This window comes from Phasianus colchicus, chromosome 22 (assembly GCF_987193195.1).
Source record: "Phasianus colchicus chromosome 22, bPhaCol1.hap1.1, whole genome shotgun sequence".
NCBI classification, from domain to species: Eukaryota; Metazoa; Chordata; class Aves; order Galliformes; family Phasianidae; genus Phasianus; species Phasianus colchicus.
In genome coordinates, this window is record NC_143457.1 from 2,305,043 (window position 1) to 2,329,398 (window position 24,356).

The window sequence follows — 24,356 nt, forward strand, 5'->3', positions numbered from 1 at the left end:
GAGCCACTGTTTTGCACAGCAGTAACTGTGATGCAGCTTAGAATACGGTTACTGGAATGGCAGTCACCGTGGGGACAGCAAACAAATATGGCTTCAAGGCAAAGCAGTACCACAAACAGCCCACTTCCCAGCATGACAGAAAAAGAAATGGAGCTCTTTTCTGCCCTGCTTTTAGAACCCAGCCCCACTACTGGAGTGACAGTCACTGAGCAGCCAGGAAAGACAGCGCTGGTGAGACAAAGAAATACGAGTGAACCAAAAAAAGATGGAGAGGATTGGTGGAAAGTTCAACCAAAGTACTCGACTAAAGTTCTCATTGGGAACTGGCTGGAAGAGAGAAAAAGGGTAAGGATGGGAAGGAAGTGTAAGAGCAGGACAGAGGGGGTCAGAACCATGCTCTGCAGGTCATACACTGCTGCAGTGTAAGCACCTCAGAACAGCAACAAAGGGGAGAAGGATAATTATCTTACTTGTAGATCTGGAAATTTTATAATCTGCCATTCTTGTCTACACGCCAGGACAGAAGCAATGCCTGGGCACGCGGAATGTGATATAACATTTGCCATGTACCAGATATAAAACTTGCCAATTAAAAGCACTGTGGCATCTTTGATGGCAATCTCTTCAGAATGCTGTACAATTTATTACATACAGCATACACAACCATATAACATTCATATATACAACTTCACACAGCCCAGCACGATAGAAGTTTCATTAACACCTCAATAAGTTGATACTACTTGTACCTTTGGATTCTTACTGGTCTGGATGTCAGCACTTTTGCTTGCAGAGCTACTCTACAAATTACACGTCCTACTTAAGACCTGAGCAGATTTTATCATTAAACATTTAATTCTTGTTAAAACATTCCAGTTAGGTTCGAATTTGGAGCTCTTAGGGCAAATCCTCCTGACTCCAATAAAATTACTTCTTTTTTTTTTTTTTGTCCTGACAATTATGAAATCTGATGTGATCACAGCACATTATGCAGAAAAAAAGAAATCCATGATGTATTTCTTTAGGTTAGGAATGAGGTTGAAATAAACTGGAAAGTAATGAGAATTCTTTGTGGTAAGGGTGACAGAGCTCTGGAACAGATTGCCCAGAGAATAGTAAGAAAAAGCCCTTTGTAACCAAAGAAAACAGCTGGGGAACAGGTTTCCCGAGAAGATGTTCCATTTTTCTGCATTTCTTCAACTGACCTGGAGCAAAATGCTTTTCAGATGTTAGCTCACACAGCAGGGGATGGTATTTAACACCAAACCATGAGGCATTTTTCAATGGCTATTACAGTATCTTGCATTAACACCAAGGAGTCAGAGTAGAATTTCACAATGGCCGTAGCATAGATTTCCTTTCAAATAAGTGCTTTTTAATGCACAGATGATAAAAAGTAGCAGCAGAACAGAGGTTCTGTAATCATCAGGTTGCCTTTGCTATCTCCTGAGTGCTGTGCATCTCTCCAGTTTATAAAACCCTGCGGGAAACTTGGCTGCAGCGTGTACAGCACAGACTTCACTCACTTCCCAGATCACAAACCAGAGCGAACACTAAGAGCAACCATGATGAAGAAGTACGAGGTAAGTAAAAGAGCTTCCTATGTGGGGTTCTGTGGGCTAATATTCCAAACAGCAATGACTTGTAACCAACTGAAGTCATATTTCATATCCATAAACAAATGCACGTGCCAAAGAACGCACTGCAGCTCTGGTGTAGTGGGCAGTGTTGGTGGTAGGCGGATGGGTTGGATTAGATGACCTTAGAGGTCTTTTCCAGCCTTAAGTCTATGATTCTGTGGCTGGTTTGCAGGATTCAGAGCTCCCTGGCAGTACTGGATGGAAGCAGGGCGGCCAAATCAGACCTCATGCTATGCAAATGTAGTTGCTTAATTTAACTGAAAATTTACCATACTTGAGAGGCAAATGTCCTTATTCTTGGGAATTAAGTCTCAAGTAAAGGTAATGTAGGTATCACGACATTTTATGTTGTCACTGGTGGCACAGTCTGACTCAAAAGCATGCTAAGCCATGTGAATGCTGTGCACCGTTACAAATGGAGCGGTTCAATGTGCATCTCATTTCAGGGCCTGCCAGCACAGCACTTCTTCACACACCACGAGGAACCGAGGAGCCGACATTTAGTGTCAGAGTATGAGGATAACTACAACAGACATGGTTATGTTCCCTTTCTGCCTCCCCTCCGCAGCTGGAACGGACGCAAGTTTGCATGGGTTCCTCAGAAATCAGACTTCCCCATTCTTGGTAGTTCTTGCTATTATTAATTAAAAAAAAAAAAAAAAGATGGGACATAGTGGAGTGGTCAACATACCAACTTAGAGCCCCTCCTGTTTTAAAATCATTTAAAAAGTGGATTTTGCAGTGCACCTCTGCTGCGAAGCAAGGCTGTGGGAGCTGAGCTTGGTCAGCTTGGAGGTGAGAAGGCTCTGGGAGGAGCTCACTGCAGCCTTCCAGTGTTTCAGGGATGTATAAGCAGGAAGGGGAGTGACTTTTTATGTGGTGTAATGGTGGTAGGGAAGGGGGAATGGCTTTAGACTAAAAGAGGGGAATCGGCAGCGGGGGGTTGGATGGACTTTAAGGTCCCTTCCAACCTAAGCCATTTTATGATTCTGAGATTACTATGTCTCTGAATGTAAGAGCTATGTAAATCTCTGCTAACTTCTTTAATACCGATCACAGAGACAATGGACAATCAGGATTCCTTATATTTATATCATGACTGTTTTCCTAGCAGTACCTTACAGTGATTCCCCCCAGGCAGACGGACACACACCTGCCCTGGGAACAACCAGACTGCTGTTTTGTCCTTAATCTGTTGTCAAAATAGCAGAAACACTCCTGATGCCCACTGCAGATTAAAAACACCAGGATCAAAGTTTTAATTCTACCATTTATAACACGTCATCGTTTCTCGTCTCAGAACCACCCACCAACTACGGACTTCTTGAGCACCTGAAGAGAAAATGGCACAGGAAAGAAGCTGGAGTGATGAACAGCATCTACACCATTTCCTATGAAAAGCCACCAGTGTCAGCTTTTGCTCCATGCCAGTTCAGACGTGCAGCTAAACCTCACGGCCTCTCCTCCAGGAGGGGACAGCTTCCCCATGTTAGCAGAATCCTGGACTATGAAGGGGGTCAGAGATACCTGCAAGCCCTCAGCCAACTAGTGAGAGACACAAAGGCAAGAGCTGCCTCCATGTAAACAGCTTAGTGTGATCTTAAGCACTACTTAATACAGCTTGTTGCTGATGGACTAAGAGTGATCTGTTCCGTGCGGAAGGAAGGGGAATTAGGTTATATGGTTGGAGGGCTGGCTGCTAGTTAGAACACGTTGCTGGATTACATTCTAAGCTGCAGATGGCTGGGAATATTCCTTTAACAGGAGATATTAATACTCTACGTATGTGTCAGCATCTAGTCAGTGGGTAGCTGCATTAAAAAATACAAAGTGAGGCAGAACCTAATAGCATATAAATCCCTTAGCTGTATTTTCTTTAGTTATTTCATTTTCATGCAGCTTGCTACACATTTCTTTAAAGAAAGAGGAGAAAAGAAGCTTGTATTATTCCATTATATGTCTGAAACGCCCAAGAGCAAATTAAGCATATGGAATGGCTGAATACCTAAGGACAAGGTGAAGCAAGGTTTGCACCGACGCAGCCAGCAAGCAGTCCTCAGCTGCCCTTGGCTTTGCATACTGAATGGCACTTAATGGTAGATAAGCTGCAAAGTAAACTACATTAGCTGGCCTTGCATTACCGAGCACTGAACCCAGAAGATACAGCAGTTGGTGGCCTTTGCATTGCTGTATGGGGCACCCTGGTACTTAGTGCTGACAGAAGTCCCAGTTCTTATTGCATTAATGTGGAAGTTTTGCATTTAAATCATGTTTGATCTGCAGGAGATCAAGATTCAGCTGCTGCTGGTCTGAGGTTCAACAATAAATCTGCAGCGACTTAAAGGCTTTGATGAAACATATCTGTAATTAATTCCATGCATGTTTATGGTTTCCTTCATCTATTTTGCTGAAGGTTAGCAATATTATAATCACTTTTAGGCACAAGATAAAGCATATTCGTTACTCATGGCCTGGACAAACCTCTGGCCATGAGTTCTACCTCTGCACAGAGGTGCACTTTTAGTCACCATGATTTAGTTTTGTTTTTTCAAGGTTGAACTGATTCTGAACTGAAGGACGCTGATGATTCAGGCACAAATACATGGAGCAACAGTGGCACCTATTGGCAAAGTGATTCTCCACCAACCCTTGGGAGATGTTTGCCAGCTGGATGCAGAGCTCAGCTGTCTGCATCAGAAAGCAGCACTGCTATTGAGATCTTTTGGAGAAGCAAGAACCCTGGTAATTAAATACAGCAGTATGTAGGGTGGGGTCTCTGTTTGGCTTCCAAGCCTTAGGAAATTGAAAGCAAATAGGTGAAAAGAAATCAGTGAACCACAGCCAGCTCTTAGCTCTGTGCTAGGAAAAACATATTTCCTTGAAAAAACGTCTTGAAAAGAATTGATAAAGAAGGGATTCCTTCCAATGGGATGGAAATTGGAAGATAGAATAATTCTAGTATCTGTAAGGAAGTCCATTCAGATTCCTTTTATTGTCAGTTGGCCACAGAAAGTGTATTTTTGTGTTTGTTATCCATGTACTAAAATCTGAATGAAAATACAAACCAGATACCTATCTTAATAAAAACACAAAGCCCTACACTATTTGGAATGCAGGTCAGACATGTATTCATAGATATTCTTCATTTCACACAATTCTACCAGTTTGTTTAAAAATATGCTCATCAATCCTTCATAAGTATTAAATATTCATAGTAAATCAAACATTTATGATTATTATCTACGGTGCTTCTAAAATCAAAGCTGATCTGTGAGAAGCAACGAGCTGCTCAAGGTACAGGGAATAACTGAGATGCACAAGTGCTGTCTGTGCAATGTGTATAAAGCATTCATTCCAAACCTGTAAGCTGACTGGGCAGGGCTCCCCAGGCACAGCTCTCATCCCTCCAACCAACGAGGTCATCTACAAGTAAAAAACTGTGACACCCAGAGGAACCAAGCAAGGTAGCTAAATGGGTGAAATGCATTTTGATAAGAGCCTCTTAACTACAAGAACACACAACTCTACAAGACGTGTCAGTTACAATTAATAACACCTGGCAGAAAAATGTTGGCTTTGAACTGTTGAAGTTATTAGCTGTTTTCACTTCAGCAGTGCTAAATACACAGCAAAGATAACTAGCATTTTGGTGACTCAATTCTCCAAGTCTGCTGAACTTAAGCTAAAAGAGGACAGATTTAGACTGGAAAGAAGGAAGAAGTTTTTTGCAGTGAGGCAGTGAGGCACTGCACAGACTGCCCAGAGAGGTGGTGCAGACACCCAAGGTCAGGGAATGGGGCTCTGAGCACTGATGGAGCTGTGGGTGTCCCTGCTCAGTGCAGGGGTTGGACCTGATGGCCTTGAGGGTCCCTCCCAACTCCAACCATTCTGTGGTTCTATGATTCTTCATCTTCATAGCAGATGCATTGCTCAAACATTCTACAAAACAAAACTTCAGACAGAATAGAGGATAATAGGACTTAATTGGTATTAATGGTGGAGCTACTGCTGAAAGCATGTCTTAAACATGTAGAATAGATAACATTTATTCTAGGACACTCAGTTGTTGTAATCCACTACTGCATTTGTTGAATCCATTACTGTATGACAAACACTTTGGGAGTCCTGGAATCATTGCAAAACGCAAATGATTACCCAATATCAAGACAATAGAAAGTTACACAATCAGGCATTACTATGAAACATCACTGTGCCAAACATTTCCTTCCAATGCAAACTATTCTGCAGATGTGTAACATTCATCCAGGCTTTTCTTGAAAAAAAAAAAAACCACCTTGTTTTAGTGTCAGGGCTTTTTTAGTTACGCTCACTTGTGGTTGGAAAGCACAAGCACAGAGATCTCTTCAATTCTGTACAACAACGGGATGCTTTGGAACAACTCCCTGTTCTAAAAACATTCTAGGCAGCCCTGTTTGCATGAAATCAGCCTCGTCTGTGAACTTTTGTGACATTACAGAGACAAGGTGGTAGCTGGAATTGACGCGTGTCTCTCAAGCGAACAGATTTCTTGCCTGGAAGGAGAGCAGTGTCAGGCTGGATGAGCTGCAGAGACAAGAAGCTCGATTCTTTGGACTGAGGATCTCAGCCAGTGTTGGGACTCAAACAAGGAGCAGTGATGCTGGTTGGCAAGTTGTGCAGGAGCTGGGACTGTGGATGCCAGCTGTGAAGGGAGAGTGGTTACAGAGCAGAGAAACAGGCTGTTGACAAGAGGTTTGCTGGGCAGGAGGCCTCTTTCAGAATGTTATAAATATTCACTGGAAAGTGCTTATAAAGAGCTAAGTCAGTTTTCAGGTAAAAAAGCTTCACTGGGCAGAATTTAAGTCCTGCCTAATGAGGATACAATGCCTGCCAAGTGCTGTCCTCCAGAGCTGCACACGCCATGGCACTGGTCAAGCAAGTATAGCTCCTGGGAATGGGGTTCAGAGTGACCCAGCTCTGTAAGGACAGAATAAAGCTTTCTTTGATGGCAGCCACACATTTCTGGCAAAGCTTGCCCATATATTTGAACATGTACTTTTTGCACTGGTGACAAAAACACTGAATTGCCATTAGTAGCTAGCAATTCCTTTTTTAGAACCATGGTTTCATGCTGTTTGCTGAACTGACATGGACTGATCAGATCTCAGAAGCCACCACCTTCAGCCCGTGCCACTGATATGCTTTATTCCTGTAGGTCTAAGCAGATGTCAGCTGTAATATATTAATGATGGTAATCTTGCCATATTGGAGAGCACCAATTCAGGAAAAATCCATTTCCTAGCTTTTAAAAACAATTTGGTCCTTCTTTTCTAAACAGCATGGCTTCCCTCATAGAAATTCTGCCCTGTCACTGAGTTGATGAAGGGTACATAAACTCCCCAGAATGTGACACGACCTTTTTGAAGCCTCTTCCTTAATCCAAACTCCATTTCAAAGGAGCCTCCTGTCTTTGAGAGCAGCTACACTGAGTGCTGCTGCATGCCACGAACCTGGGCTGTGCTACGTGCTGCCTGCACTGAAGACATCCCCTTTGTTCTTCCTTTTTGGTGTTCTCTTCTGATTTAAAATCTACTCCAGTTCAAAAGGCTGTTTGCATGAGAGCTTCTCATAAAGGCAATTACCCCATCAGTGTGAGATACTGAAGAACTGCAGTAACCACAAAATAACTGCTGAGCTCGTTGGTGAAGAGAATTCCGTGCTGGAAATAATTTTGCAGTCGCAGTGATGGGAGGCATTCACTTTGGATACTGAAGGACCCGACTTCTATTCAACAATGGCCCATAAGTAAATGGTTATATAAATAAAATACTCGTTGTTTAGGGGCAATAATGTTTGCTAAGGAGGAAAAAATCTCTAGGCACAGTGGTTTTTAAGAGAAGATATTTATCATCACATGCTTTTCTTCTTTGAGTTGCAACAGCCCCTAAGGACACCAGCTTCCTTATGTCAGACTCAGACAATGCAGAGACAGCCCGTGGCCCTGAGAGCTCCCTGATGGCACTGGCTCATTGCACTGGTAGGACTGGTTGCATAAACACATACTTACCTGATCCAGTGCTGTAAATATGTAATTGAGGCTGCTGCCTCATGGCATATTTTATGTCTAATTTAAGGAACTGTATATTTGGACAAGGGAGTCCGGATGTCTGTCAGGTAAATGTTACGAGCTGTAAATTTTCACAGCAGATTTAACACTAAATTTAGTCAGCTCTATATTTAAAGAACACATTGACCTGATGGCAGCCCTTGTCCTTGACAGTCGTTGGCCTGAGAAATAGATAAGGATCCCTGGGAGAATGCTGCTGGAGTCTCCCTTATGCTTCACACAGCTCCCTCCTGCAGTGACAGCCTCAGCATCCTCCAGATCAGTGCCTCAGCAGTGTGGGGGCTCAGCCTCATCCTCCCCACTACTCCTCAAGGTAGCAGACACTCATGCCAAGCAGAAAAGTGTGTATGGAGAATGGGCTTAGAGGCCGTGCATTGCCTAAGCTTCCTCTGCACACCAGCCTAGCAGCCAATACAGAGAAAATCTCAATTATTATTTTTAGAAAACAAAAACATAGCAACTTCGAATACCTACATTGATACAGAAGCTCTGGTTTTCCATGTGCTGGTTGCTGATGCTGACCAGAGTCAGCTTTCAAATTCAAAGTCTGCTCCTGTTACATATAAATACTGAGAGCAAATCGATCCAACCTCTGAAGTGCTCCAGGTTGAAATACAGCAATCCCACTGGTGAAAATAAACTCAGTGAGATCTCAACCAGCTTAGGGCAGACCAAGAGTTCATACACTGAACATAAGGGCTGTAGAGATGCAGGGAGGCAGTAGGTGGCAGAATGTGCTCTGTTTTCCTACTCCCCAAAGCCCACACCGTGGTGCCTTGGGTTCATCTAACACTTCCGTGAGAGGAGCTGTGATCCATGGAGCTCAGGCCATCTGTGGATAACAGGGCTCAGTGCACAGTTTGTGAAAGTCTGAGCGCCAACCAAAGGACTGCTGGCACTCCCAGATTCCCTTTTCAATCTCAGGGAAATGAGTGCCCACTGTCTAAGCAAGTAAATTTCCATGTGTTCCAAGAAATGGTGCCATTTTCTGTTTGGAGGATGCAGTTTTTCCAAACATTTTGCAGTCCCTGGAGATAAAGGATGCCGTGTTACTCCTCATTTCTACTACAAGTAGACACAAAGTCAAAGCAGAGCAGAAGGCAAATTGGGCTCAGGCCTCTATGAACAACACAGAAAGCAGAGCCTGCACAGGGAGCTGTGAGATGTTCGCAGCAGGTAGACATGGCAACAAGACATCTCTCTCTTTCATAGAATCATAGGATCATAGAATGGTTTGAGTTGGAAGGGACCTTTAAAGGCCATCTCGTCCAATCCCCTGCAATGAGCAGGACACCCTTTCATGAATAGAGTAACTGGAAGACAAAAAAGCTGTTGCAAACCAGCCTAAAACGACCTGCGGTGTTGCAACAGGAACAATTTGCACTGTCACACAAATCCACGTGATTTACAGCAGCCACTTTTACCTTTCACACCCAGGACACAAAACCTGAAGGCAGTGTTACCTCCAGAAGTGCAGCTCCCATGGTTTTTGGAGGAATGTGGCCCTTTCTCAGTGGTTCTGTCACAAGGTCACCGCTGTAGGAGAGCTGGGAAGCAGCATGAGCACTTCCATCCTCATTCCCATATTTTCACCACTTGACTAAACTTTCTGTCCGACAAAACATTAACGTCTACCAAACTGTTCTGCCTAATGGCTCAGACAGCATTGTCAGCCCCTGTTTACATGATCAGTGTTAGGCAGTGCTGTTGCTCTGTACCTGTTTCTGATTAATGAGCCTTTCCTCCAGCAGGTCATTTCACAGGGACAGCCTTATTTTCTGTTTGCAGGGGATATTTGCATGGCCACTTCAGTCAGCAGTGCAGAAATCTCATCATCAGCAAACTGCTACAGGCAAAAAAATATGTTCCAATTAATACTAAATGAGAAATGTGCTATTTTTTTTTTTTCTTCTTTTTTTCAGAGCTGCTAATGAGGAAAATCAAAATAGCATCTTCCAGTGAACTGGTGACAGCTCTAAGGTGTTAAAAGTTTAAATCTTAACACAGACAAAGCATTCTCAAGCCCCCAAATACCAACCCTGTGAATGGGAAAATGTCAAAAATGCCTCTGAGGTTTGAGATGGCCTTTTAAATATGTGAGCACTGACACCAAACCCCCCCAAATAATGGGCCAGCTTGTTGCCACACTGAAAGAAATTTCAAGTTTTTTATTTTTTAAAGTGAATACTGCTCTGGCTGATGGTGCTCTAATTTTATTCAGATTTGTTAGAATAAAAAAGTGCATTTTGCTTCAGACAGGAAGAAATAGCAGCTTCTGAACAGCTTCTGTTATAGAGATTGCCACTGAGGAATCAAAATGATAGAATTCTGCCAGCCAAAATAGCATTTTTCCTTCCTCAAAACTTACTGAAACGCAGCCATCTTCCAGATGTTTTCAAGGCCTCTTTTAAGGAGACACTATGGCCAATTATTTTCTTCCCTTTAGAACTGTGCATCAGTGATCATTTCCTCTTCAATATTTCTCATGGAATTCCTATGTCAGGACTAACAAAAATTGCCCATGTTAAATAAACAGTGACATGCAGATTTACCATAATATCAGCCACTGTGTAAGTTGAAATATCTGAGCACACATTCACTGTGAAACAAGCACTGATCACTGTGGGTCCATAAACTCTGCTGGAAATGGCATCACAACATGCATATCACAGCAGGGACCCAGACTATATTGCCAGGGGGAAATTAGGAATTCTACAGTGTGAGATGCATCACATGCATGTAGTCCAAAATAAACTGAAAACAGTGGAAAGACTCCCAATGCTCTGTGCATATGGTCAGGCTGTTAATTCTTAGTCCGTTCTCAGAAGTGCAAGCATTGAGATTACAAATAATTCTATTTCTAGGTTGGGCTGACTCACAAGAAATCCCCCCATTCTGGTACCCTCTGGCACTTCAGTGTTCTGGAGATTCCTCCCCCCATCCATCTCTACATGGCCCCCTCATTTCTTTATCAATTAGACCACCCCCTATCTGATTAGCCAGTCAGCCTCAAAACTGAGAATTCTCATTAGCAGATTATGGTGGCAGACAGCTGATGGCACCACCATGCTTTTAATTTGGTTGCAGAGGAAGAGCCACATGAATGCTGAATACCCCCTGCATCCTCCTCTTCTAATGTTGGGACTTACCCATCATGAGTCATTTTAGCAGGAGATCCTGACTGCAGTCCATCTGTGTTTAATTACCCACATAAACATGTAGGAGTCTACAGTGGGTCTACAATAAGGCATCAATGTGAGTTCAGTATTAGGAAGGCAGCAAGTTTTTAAGGTAGCAAACCTGGGTACTTGTGGCAGTTCAGCTACAGTGTGCAGAGCTCAGCTTCATGTGGTGGGTTTAGCAGCACATGTCACGTTTTGCAGCTGTGATCAGACAATTTCTCTGCATTTCAGGAAGCCAAAATTACAGTCACAATAGTGGTATATGTTTGGTCACCACAAAGAGGAATAGCATCATCCTCACAGCTGCATAGGTTGGATATTAGGAGGAAGTTTTTCACCCAGAGGGTGGTGAGGCACTGGAACAGGTTGCCCAAGGAGGCTGTGGATGCCCCCTCCCTGCAGGCATTCAAGGCCAGGCTGGATGTGGCTCTGGGCAGCCTGGGCTGCTGGTTGGTGACCCTGCACATAGCAGGGGGTTGGAACTGGATGAGCATTGTGCTCCTTTTCTACCCAGGCCATTCTATGATTCTATGATTCTGTTCTTTCAAAGCATTTCAGCTTTTAGGTGCAATTCTGGCCCTGCTGAGGTCAGAGGTCAAAGTCTCATTTATCCAAATACCTGTTAGGCCTGCAAAATGATCCCCTGTTCATCATGCCTTCCCCTTTCACAGAGTTCACTGCTACTACAATAACCCAATAACCACATCCATTCACTTGCACCAAAGTTATTGCCATCACAAGTCTGACTTCAGAGACAATTGCCTTCAGGCCTTACAGCAAAGTGCAAGCTATGTTTGAAGAGGTTATTTAAACACTTGGCCACTCCGTGGCACAGCATGCCACCCAGGAAACAAATTCCAAGAGCACGTGCTTTAATAAAATAACCTTTACAAAAAGACAGCTGTTGATGCTGCACATCCAACCTCAGCCATTTGGTCTCTCAGCCTGAACCTGTGACAGGCTGTGGCCACCTACGTTTGGAAGCCATATTCCATCATCAGCTAAATATACTCGTATTGCAAAGGGGCAGAATACAAAAACAACCCTGCAAGTCTGTGCTGGATAAACTAAGGAATCAATTCCCTAATTAGGCCAGGAAAAGTAATCAAAGGAGACTGGAATAGCCACATTCCATGTTGCAGACAAACAAGATTATACTGGCAGTGTATCCCCTAATAAACATCATGTGAATGCTTTTCTCAACCAAGATAACATAGATAAGTAAGAAAGAGAATCATTCTCTTTTATATACTGATATATTGACGTTTTGTTTTAGGTTTTACGTGTGCTAAGAAGTAGAAATTACCTGTATTTTGGGGCTTTTGCAGGGGAAATACACTCCTTAGCTGCTCTAAAAAGTCATATGAACTTCCAGGGGACATTCAGGTTGGATATTAGGAAGAATTTGTTCTAAAAAAGCATGGTAATGTATTGGCAATGGCAGCCCAGAGAGGTGGTGGAGTCACCATTCCTGGAAGTGTTTAAGGAAAGGGCAGATGTAGTACTGAAGGACATGGTTCAGTGGGCACTGAACCTTGAACTATTGGTTGTAGGTGGATGGTTGGACTGGATGGTCTTTGAGGTCTTTTCCTACCTTGATGATTCAATGATTCTATGAACTCCGGAGATTTCTACCCAAACTTTAGGAACTTTTCTATTTTGTATCCATACTTACAGAGATGAGGTGTATTTCAGTCATCATTTAAGAGTTCCATAATTAGAGGCAGTGCAGGAAGAAGTAATGGAGAGACAGACTTGGATTTGCCACATCCAGTTCTACCTGCAAGGACCAATATTTCCCTCAGCAAAGGCAGACACAGCCAATGCAATCACTGCTCCACTGAATGAAATGCAGAGAAACTGTTAAAACTCCTAACTCTAGAGCTCAAATTTATCACAAGGTTGCTTAAAACAAAACTTTCCCTCGATATCACAGAGGTGTAAGAGGTTCAAATCAGAGACAGGATTTCTTTGGCATCCTAATGAGATTCATATGCATGCTGAGCTCTTTGCTGGCTGGAATACAGCATCAAAAAGTGCTCTGGAGCACTGCTATGGTGTAGCAGAGACCAACATTTCACTATTTAGGGGCAGATGTGCTTGAAGTGAAATTGAACAAGAATGCTAAAGCTTCCCAGTACTTGTGCTGCTATGAAACAGACAATACACAAACTCTAATTGTGGCAAGAGATCAGAGCACTGCTTATGAATACAGTATTCACAACTTGGTGTTGTTCCAATTAGTAAAAGCAAGAAAACCAATTGGATTTATTTGGGCTATCATAACTGAAAAGCATTAAAAGCAAAGTCTAGAAAAAAATAATAATTGTATTTATTTATTAGGTAATGGAATAAAGACCTGTGTCACCATGAAATGATCACTGATGTGGTCATCACCAGTGATGATCACAGGTATGATAAAAACCTTGCTCTAAAGATGAGCCATTAAAGCCTGCTCTTTTTCATTTATCTGATTGCATTATTCCACACCTAATTTTAAATGAAAGGTGTTTGGGGCAGTGAAAATTGTAACACACTCCCTGTTGTAACACAGCCCGGGATGCTGCAATAAGTCAGCAGGTATGTTTGTTTGATGACTTTTTAGTTAGAAAATATACTTCTTTTACTGATCAGTAATGTGCTGTCTCAACCCACACATTGCCTATTTCTCCTCCCACCTAAGCTTTTGCCATATTTCTTTATTTTAATCTTGTTCTCCTTTTCACCTGGGCACTCTATGGATGCAGGACACCCTGAACTAGGTGGGTTGGAAGTGGATGATCTATGAGGCCCTTTCCAACCCAAGACATCCTACGATCTTGGATTGAAACAGGGAGGAGGTTCTGAGGATACAGAACAACAATAATCTCCTGAAGCAAGCAATGTCAGAGGGAAGGACAGCTGGAGGCTGATGAGTCCTATTAAAGCAGCCTAAGAATTTTTGCTGATATTTTTCCCTTTCATTTTAGAGAAACATAATGCTGGGCTGGATATACTCAGCCAAACGTTCTATGAATTGGGAATCTCCCAAGCTTTTTTTATTTAAAGAGCTCTTGATATTATTTTCCAGTAAGTCAGCATTACTGCAGTAAACACAGAGCCTTTCATAACCTTGCTGCCTGTGATCCCTTCTGAAAGTCACTCTGCAATCAAATGTACTGGGATTTCATAATAGTAATTTGCCACACTGTCAGAAATAGGCTTATCGTGCTGCTGTCATTGGTATCATGTGAACATCACTCAGTGTGCTGTGCCCTTCAAATGAAAGCCAGTGCTCTGAGCCACTCAGAGAGAGAGGAAGGGGGGTTAAGTAAGAGAGCATTAACCCTTAAAAATCAGGAACAGCCCCATGCCAAGGAAACCACTGTATATGGTACAGATACACCAGTTTAAATGGCAGTTAATATTTACTGGTAAGAAGGTTGTGTTTCTTTCCAGCCCACCTGAAATCTCTCCAAAATCTGTTCCTGTTGTCTCTCGTTCTGTAGAGTGGGACACCTGCTAATTTCCAGCATCACCTGAAAGACACCACTCCCAAAGCACACTGCTGTTAGCTGACACTGACCAGCTGTTCAGCCAAAAAATATATATATGAATATTGAGAAAAATCATAGAATCACAGGATGGTTGCATTGGAGGGGACCTTATATCCTACCCAGTTTCAATCCCTGCTGTGAACTGAGTGCCTCCACCAGCTGAGGCTGCCCAGGGCCCATCCATGGCCTTGAATGCCTCCAGAGATGGAGCACCCACAGCCCTCTGGGCAACCTGTTCCAGTGCCTCACAAAGTATTAGCATGGTCAATTCTGTAAATTCTAGCAACAAGCATAACAGCGTAACCTACAGGCTTCATACTGCAGGATTGCCTGTGCCATGGATTAATGCATGTGCCTGAAATGGATATGTCTTGGTGGATGAAGCTTTAATCTTCATAGCTGTTACAATATTTCTGACGAGTGCAGGGAGGAAAAGAAAGAAGAGAGAAACCCCCAAACACAACCTAGGGCATAATGTCTCAGGTTACATTTTGTTTTTACCCTTTTTTTTTTTCCCAGAAGAACTTAATTTACACTAAAGATGATCTCCAGGTAAAGAGCTAAAGCTAAATGTAAGATTTAGCATTTTTAAACCTTCTGAAGTTATTTGGATAACTCCAGTGTTTTCCAAACTGCAGGTGCTCAGCTCTTTCTTATAGCCAGGCTTCTCAAGGTATCTCAACCTGCACACTCAGAATCATCAGTTACTTTATAAGTCATTTGCTAAAGGAGTTTCTTTGCTTACGAATTCATTTCAGAAATTGTCTGAGACACAGCTATAAGTTTTGGGAGGGACTTTCCTGTGAATGAATCAGCAACGTAACACAATCAAGGTAATGTATTTCTAATGTCACAGCGTGGCCACTCAGTCTGGATGTCTTTTCTAAATTAAACACTTCTTGTTTAATTTAGACCATCCCAGCTAGCTTGTTGTCCTGCATCTGGAAAGTCTCATTTTCTAAGTGACTCTTAAAAGAAATAATAATAATAGAGGTTCTGTGTAGAGTAGATTGCATCTACTGTAATGGCTTACGTTAGGGCATGTGTTCCTTATGACCTTGGTATTTATCTACAGATTCAAGAAATTGCCACAGAGTCATCTATGGAAGCTTCAGGCTGTGCTGTTGTCCATCTCTTGCAAAGAATGCACGTGTTGTCTGAGGTTCTCACACAATTATATACACAGTCATTTCTTACCGTGGAGCTGTACTTCAAGCATTGCACCTCTACTAATGGGGAAAAGAACAGTAATTACAGTAATTTGGTGTGGGTGTTGTGCCTGCAAAGCACACAGCGTCAAATTTGCTTCAAAATATTAGGTAAGATCAGAGCACTGCAGCATGTAATAGGCAATTTGGTCAAATACAGTACTTTGTTGGTTTCTATTCCTGCTTGCCGTTAGATGTAAGCAATTATATTTTACCATAAATAAACTCCTGAATGACTCAGCGACATAATTAGTAAAATTAAGTGTTTTTATAATTGTTTTTGAAACTTTTAGAGGGCAAAGAAGTAGAAGAATAACATCCAGGATGATAACCTGGTCATATTCCATGAACAATCAGCCTGAAATGTAATGCCAGGTCCTTCAAGAGAAATTATTCAGAATGAGCTCCCCACAAAGGTGTCCCATTACCTCCCATCTCTCCCCCAGGAGGGCTGTTCTGTTCATAGCAGCCTACCGTGCTCTTACAGAAATGCCTTCAGCTAAGTTGTCCATTTCCTTCTGATCCTGGGGTTAAATTAACTCAAAAGACCGCCTGCCAGGATAGAGGTCTGAGGTTGAGTCAACACGTCGTTAGAAATGCATTAACAAGTTGCTCCACATGTATAATTAATAGAGATGTAGGAACTCTAAGGTGTCAGAAAGTTGGCACTCCAGCCCAGCACATCTCTCCTCGTGCTTCCCAATACTCTCTTTCCATTTTGATGTCATTTCTAGAACAGTATCATTCACCATATGTTATTCTCAGAAAGACTGATCTTCTAAAAGCAATAATACAGAAATAAAACCATCTTGCCTCTCGGTGCAGCATTAATGCAGTGAGCTCAAAGTCTTTTAACAGAGCTTGATTAAAAATTAAGCCTCAGAACAGCTGCACCAGGCAGGTAAGTGGTATCGTAGCCATTTTACAGATGGTTAAACACAGAATAGAAAGGTTAACTGCCCTGTCCAAGGCTGCTCACTAAGTTAGCTGCACTGTTGGGAGTGAGAACCCAGACCTGAATAAGTATTGGATTTCTTGATTTGCTAGCTGATGTACAAATGAGAAGTGGTGTTTTCAGTTTCACTAAAAATAATTTTCTTTTAATGGTTCCTTCGACCAAGCAAAATACAACTAAAAATTTAGCTCCTGCCAACCAATTAAAAAGTAGTTTAATCCCAAAAGAAATCCCACTGCAATCTCTTGCTAGACTTTATATAAAAATTTGGGTCAAAGTCAAAAGGAAAACAGGCATTTTGAAAACTCAGGTTGTTTTCTGAGATGAGTCAGAGAGTTGGAAATAAATTGTTTTGCTAGTGAGTTCTGACAGGGAAACTGATTGGTGTTTGGAACTGGTTTGAGTAAGAGTGTGAGCCTACATGTCAGCAGGGACAAGTCCTTTTTTTCCCAAAGCTTTAGTATTGATGAAATATATTCAACAAGGTCAATATTCAATCCCACCGTGAAAAAAGAAGTTCCTTCTTTGTGAAGCAAAACACCACAACCAGCAGTCTCAGATGGCAGGACTTCTGCATGCACTTCTCCAACTCCTCCAAAAACAGGTTACAAAATGCCCTGCTTTGCCTCTGTGATGAACACTGAACTGAACAGCACTTTCTTACCTTGATATTACATGTAGGGAACCACATAATCATGCACAGAGGTTTGGGCCTGAGCTCCCACTCCTTCCAGACTTTGGGATTTTAATCTGCATGCTGCAGCTTAAGCAAAAACTCAGCTGCACAGTGCATGCTGTGCTGACAGTTCAGGAGAAGTTTTTCACCTCCTTGCTCCCTGATAAGCCAGCTGTGGGCCACCTCTGCTGAGTTTATCCTGTGCTTTTAGTGAAGGGACAGAGAACAAGCAAAGTCTTGTGAAAGTGGGATTTGACGGAGTGATTAATTCCACCATCCAGCTGGTGGACACAACAGCTGTTACTATTACAGTCCTGATAGCATTTCATTTATTTTAAAATCCTTTCTTAAAGCTTTAATATCACATCCATTTTAAATCACTTCATTTGAAGGTGCCAGCAGGGGGGATCAACTTGTAATGAACATGGGAAAAAAAGACCAGTCTCCCATGTCACTTTCTGAGACAAAGCTTCTTACACTTTTAAGATTGGACATCCTTAATTCTGCAGCAGTGGAACAGAACACAGAGTAAAATCCAGGAGGGTTAAGAAAGGTTCATTAGTGATAACAGTAAGTAGGTGGAGAGCAGTTATACAACCTCAAAATTATTTCCATTAATGAAGTGCCCTCACCAACGCTTTCCCTTTCTGAGCCATCCTGTACACAGCACTATGGACAGTCTCCATACAAGAATTAAGTCTCAGGAATTTGTGGTGATATCTGACAAATGGGAGGAGAGAAATTGATTAGGGGCTGCCTGTAGGCTTGCAGAAACAGCATGGCTTGCTAACAGGGAGGTCTCAATTCCTGCATCTAAGAAAAGAAAAGATGAACTTCAGGATGGGAAATGGACAATTAACTGAATGGAAGCTCCCCACGTGAATACATAGACCACGAGTGCTTAGGAGAATCTAAAGGCATTTTGATCTATTAAAACCTGTCCAGTAACCACTGAACTTGTTGGGGAGTCTTCTCTTCAGTAGTGGTGTGATTTAATCAAATTCAAAGACTGAAAGCGGTCAGATTGTTGGTAACATTGTGCAAATGACAGGTGATGCTCTCAGAGCAAGCCTTACACACGTACTGCCCTGGGGACTGTGTGAGCTCAGTGATGCTGCAGGGATGAAAACAGGGGTGCATACATGAAAATAATAACTCCATATCTTAAATGCTTTTCCAAATATTTCTGTTCAATAAAAGATCATCTAAAAACAAAAGCAGACCAAGCAATCAGTCTAAAATTCCTATCATTTGCTTTAAAACTCAGAAAAGTAATGAATTAAACTAGCATGGCAAAGATACTCCTCCAATTGATTAGTCCAGACAAAGTAATTATCTCTGACTTTTGTTTTAATCAGATCATCAGTCCTACAAGCAAGAAAATCTCTCCCTTTGTACACCACAGAAATGAAACATTCCCATACCTAACACATCCCTTGAGAGATTGATGTCATCTCTCAGGGATTCAGCTGACAGCAACACTGCCAAGCTCTGTTGCAATGTATTGTAGGAGGTTCTACAGGTGAGTGCTCACATGCTGAGCTGATGGAAGCACCACTCCAGCCCCCTTTCCTTTTGATGTTTACACTCTCACCTCCAACAAGCCCTTATTCACCACAGTGCAAAGGTTATCATCATATCCAGCTGCTGTGCTCTGTGCAAGCTGTTTCCCACTGGGCATTGCACCAGGTACACTTGCAATCATGCTTTGCTCTGGTGGGAGGAGCTGACTCACTGTTCTGTAGCCTACAAGGAGACACCTTGAAGCAGAAAATGGCTTTGAAGAGCCAGCTTGCTCCACAGAGCAGATGGCTGGGCTAGACTGAGGTTAAAGACATTCATTATAAATCCATCATCAAACTAGAACATCGAGATACAGTGATTGTCAGATCAAAAGAATGTGCTTCGAATGGCAACTTCTGTGTGCTGTCAGTCGCACAAGGCTGCAGCCAAATTGTGGTAAGTTGGGTCAGATGCCCCTCTCACAGACCTGAGAGCAATACCTCCAAAGCCAGAAGGAATCTGGAAAGCTGTCTTGTCTCTGCACAGAATGCCTGCAGTCTCCAAACAATGCCAGCTGCAGAAATCACAAACTCCAGTTACTAACACATACAGAGCATCACTGCCAAAGGCCCTACCAACAGAACCCTACCAATCTTTAGAAAATAAGAACCAGATCCTGAATAATGCAGTGAAATGAGAATTGAGGCCAACTAAAATTATTACTGTTAAAGCACAGCTCAGGTTAAGCAGAAAGCAATTGTTTCCTTTGCTGTGCTCACACCAACACATTGCTCAGTGGTGAATAAGCTGTGTCCCATATGCCACTATGGAAGGGATGTGAGGAAATCAGCCTGCCTGAAATACTTTCTTCTGCAAACAATGCAAATTTCTCAGCCTAATGGCTTTTGTTCCCCCAAGGAATAACATAAATTAACTGTGTTAAATTTGTAGTGATTTTCTTGTCGTTTGGCATAATGATCATGAGGTTATGGCTCGAACATCTGAAATCCAGTATTGCAGGGCTTCTTCAATTGATAGTTAAAAAAGCCATTCCAGACTAAATAATCTCTAAAAAGGTTTTTCTTTTTCCCTCCAGTTTTTGCTTTAAAAATAACTTTTTTTTTGAAGCTGTGGACTATATACCTTATTTCAGACCTGCTTCAAAATTACAGCACTGCTGGAAACAATTTGCAATTAGACTTTGAGAATTTCCAACCTCCAGTTATTCAGTGATTAAGTACCAATATTGGATATTTGTATCTATTGTTCCTCTGTTACTTTCTACACAAAACCTTATCTGAAGCTAGTTAATACATTCACAGCTAGTTAATGACATTTACAACTTGCTATGGGAAGAAAACAGTGAAACCATTCATAGAGCAACATACTCTTGTTCTACCATGTGAAGATACAGAAGTTCTGATTTCTTGCTGCTTTCCCACACCTCCTCTGCCAGCATATAGGCTTTAACATCACCATGTTGAAACTAAGGCAAATGCTCAACAAATAGCTCAATTTATGGTCACCTCCAAAAATATTACTCCATCATCTAATAATCTCTCATTTTCATTAGTGATATCTCTCTGGTTAACCTTTTATAAAACCAGTAGGTGCCATGTTTATATCTGGAGTTTGGGGAAGTGGTATTTGGGTGGTGAGGCACTGGAACAGGCTGCCCAAGGAGGCTGTGGATGCCCCATCCCTGCAGGCATTCAAGGCCAGGCTGGATGTGGCTCTGGGCAGCCTGGGCTGCTGGTTGGTGACCTGCACATAGCAGGGGGTTGGAACTGGATGAGCATTGTGCTCCTTTTCAACCCAGGGCTTTCTGTGATTCTATGAAATATTTTTTCATCTTCACTAATAGTTATATTGTTAATAACAGCCTCTCTGTGCATTTGCCCAGCTGACTACGATGACCATAAGGGATTTATTCTGGTCATTTCCTTCAGTGACCCAAATTCACATTTGCAGACAGATCTTGAAAGGATAAAGAGTAATACTTTAACCCACTGCAGATTGCAAACCTAATCTACTCTTAAGAGCGACAGTCACTCAATTTGAGAAAAATTGGTGAGCAAAAATAGACCAGAACTGTTTGTCAAATATGTTCATTTTATTTATTCCCTGTTATGTACCATGAAGACTAAATATTATTTCTACTATAAAGTCTTCCAACACTTGCCCTCATTAAAGAGCAAAAGCCCTAGACAACAACACCAAGCTATGCCTTGGAATGTCAGATAGCCAGACTGTATCACATTCAGTTTTTAAGCAAAGGTCACAAAGCTGGCTTTACTGCTCAACTCAATCCTATTTTTGCTCTCTGTTGTAGCTAAGGGGAGACTGTAAGGTGCTGTACTGTGCCTCTATCCTGTGCTTTCCTTAGCTGGTGGTGGTGAAAGAAAAAGAAAGAGAGAGTCAAAGTCCAACCACTTATACTCCAGTGACCTCAGATTGGTGAAACAACTGAAGCACATCTCACCAGCACCACTGTCTATATGGATGTTCCTGACTTTCAGGCTTTTGTACAACCTATTAAGTGACGTATTGCATTTCAGATTCAAACTAAAGCTTTCCAATAGGCAACTGGTGCTGTGAGCAACAAGCTTTAAACACTCTACCAGCAACTATTCCTTCAAGTTTGAGTTACTGTTTAAGAGGCTATACCATTTCATGCTTGGTGTGAAGGGGCTAACCTTTAGAACCTACTTAATGCTTGGAGAAAAAGCAGCTCTGCCATCAAAACAATGCTGCTGTGAAACAAACTTAGCTGAACAACTCCAGCCCAAGCTGTCATCTTCACCCCTTATTTGCTGCTCACCTCCCTCTCAACTTTTCACTTCCCACTAAACCAACAGTAAAAGCCCGTTCTGAAGTGTTTACTCGTATGTTTTTTTTGACAACCCCCAAAAAAGCACATAATGCCTGCTAACCTAACGTTACACATGGCTTCATGGAGCTCTTGGTGAGCCGTAAGAGCTGATGGGAACTGGAGAGACACCTCATAACTCAGGCACTCTGTTCTGCAACACAACATCTGTCAGTTTAAGATCCAATAGGTTTCTCCTGCTATTTACAGTTGTAGATGGATGATTGGTCAGTGTGAACAGAAGAGTGTTTTTCCTAGTTTGCTGCTGATGGTTGTTGGTGATTTGCAGCTGCAGCTCATACCAAGCTGAATTTATCTTGTTTAAGATGCAGACAAAATGTGAAGATACACATGAAGATTCACCACAATGAATCACCATGACTTACCTCCACAGTAAAGCAACTCAGTTGCAGCTAGAGGTCAGTAAAAACAGGTTACAGGACAAATGACATTATTTCATGGTACCATGGAGAGGAATTATTCTATTCAGAAACTATGCCAAGCCCTTTATTTTGGGCTTAAATTAGCAGTGTGCCAGCTAGCCACTTGGAAACTAAGTTCATTTACTCACGTAGTGTGTAGGCTGCACATGCTGAATCAGTAAAAACTCCTGCACAGAGTTGCTCCCATGGGTTTGAAAGTCAGCACAGAGGGACCTCCACTAGGGATGAAGCACTGTCTCAGGCTCAGCATCTCCATCAGGCTTCAGCTATTCCACTGGGGCTGTCTACAGGGGTGATAGTTACAGCAAGCTCTAGTATTGTTATACACACACTCTCTCCCTGCTGCACAAGTGTGTGCAATCCTATCCAATACCCTATACCTACTTATAGGTGATTGCACACAGTCATTCCCACAGCAGAAAGACAAGACCATTTTAGGTTGTCCCTAAGTAAGCTGGGCTAAATTTTAGCTGTCAGAGCACGGTGGCTCACCTTGTACTATGCATTTGAGGGAGAGAAGCAGTATGCTCCTCTTTAAGAGCTTCCAGAACCATCCCTTCAAGGTACTTCCCCAATGCATTTTTATGCTGCTCCAAAACTCGACCCATTAATGCTCACATCTGAGTAAGAGACACAGCAGGAATGAAGCTGTCTCAAAAAGATACAGGCTGACTGAGGATGAAATGCTAGGTTTGGACAGTCGCTTCAGGTGATCTTAATTTTAATGTTCTGGGGATTAGACATTTTCTTAACTCAACGTGCACACTTCTAAAAAGTCAGTCTGTATCTCAATTACATTATGCAGATTTGCTTTCTTGCACATTTTTGGATTCTCACGCATACCAAACTCCAGCATTTCATCAAGGAGACATATCTGCAGGCGATGTGACAGCTGCTTCCTGGCTCTCTGAGCCTGCAACATTTTATTTGGGTCATGCATAGTATCTTTCCTCCCCTTTGAAGCAGGTAAAATGTCTATTCGTTTCTGACAGTGGGAGATACCATCACAAAAATTAAGCCATTTCAGAAGAAAACTGTCAAGGAGGACAAAGTTGCTACTGCATGTTTACAACAATGCATGGACAGTGTTTCTTGAGCTAGCAATGTATTGCACAGGGAGCTAAATTCAGCTCTTCCACTTGGCAGCTTCACCAATGGGAGTCACTGCAGTCTGAGTGCAAGCTCACTGCATCCCATCCTTAGAAGGATCCCTTCTCAGGGAGGCTTCCCACATCCACAGAGCTGCAGATGGGGTAACCTCCATGCCACTGCCTTTGTGGAGAAGAATCTGCAGTAAAAATGCAAAACAAACCTGGGGACACTTTCTCATCAGTTCTATTTGCAGGGAATCATTATGGTGATGATCAGTTCTGGCAACCAACCAACAGGGGCATGTTTAGTGCTGAAGGTTACATATAGCAACAAAGATCCCAATGAGAATGAAATTTAAGTTCTGCCCCATTTACCACCAATTAGAAATATGGAAAATCAATATAATTACTATGTAACTGTTGATGCCAACAATGGAAAAATATTTCTAACTAGATGAATTCAATACTAATGAATTAGATGTTAATCAGTAACATAAAGTATTATTAAAGTTTCTTATCTGGAAAAAACAAGCAAACATACTTTGTAAAATCACTTTGATGTGATGGAGTGTCCCGAATGGCAGCTTCATAAATAAAGCTTTACTAAGCCTTGCTCTTCTGCTTGCACTGGGTTATGTGGGTGTCAGCTTGGTCTGTTCCTTGCTGTTCTGAGGGGTGCTAAGCTCCAAATAAAATCGGGGCTTTCAGAGCTCTATGTTGGGCTGAACAAAATGCTACAAACTAAGAACAAATCTAGATCTTCATTCTGAGGCATCGCAGTAAGATGAACCTGCAAGTAAGAGCAGAAGCCAGTCAAAATAGTTGAGTTTGAGATGCGACCTCTGCAAAATTAGTCAGCCTTACAGGATAATGAAGCAAAACCATGTATTTGTGACCAAAGGAAAGGTACAAATGTGCTGAAACCTTCACTGGTGTCTCACTGGAAGGCTCAGTAGGACAGATCACTGTGTTAAATGGATGCAAGCTTTGAGTCCATAATAAAACTTGCAGCCAAAAAGGTGTGACCCAGTTTCTTGTTCCACCACTGAACAATTTGCACAGCTCTAAATATAAAACTGTTGATAACATATCCATATTTGTTGCACAGGGAGTGTGCTGCATGAACTCTACCAGGCAACAAGTTGGG

At 42.2% G+C, this 24,356-nt stretch overlaps 2 protein-coding genes across 4 annotated transcripts in view; one reads left to right on the forward strand and one right to left on the reverse strand.

The window, feature by feature from the left end:
• Positions 1 to 24,356, reverse strand: part of DHRS3 (dehydrogenase/reductase 3) — a 164,186-nt gene that overhangs the window by 85,308 nt on the left and 54,522 nt on the right. The gene's annotated exons all lie outside the window — the stretch shown is intronic.
• CFAP107 (cilia and flagella associated protein 107) lies at positions 4 to 3,273 on the forward strand. The gene is made up of 4 exons (XM_031613316.2): positions 4 to 345; positions 1,470 to 1,583; positions 2,087 to 2,264; positions 2,941 to 3,273. Exons 1-4 carry the CDS (start codon positions 31 to 33, stop codon positions 3,222 to 3,224), a joined length of 891 nt encoding a protein of 296 aa, XP_031469176.2. The 5' UTR covers positions 4 to 30; the 3' UTR covers positions 3,225 to 3,273.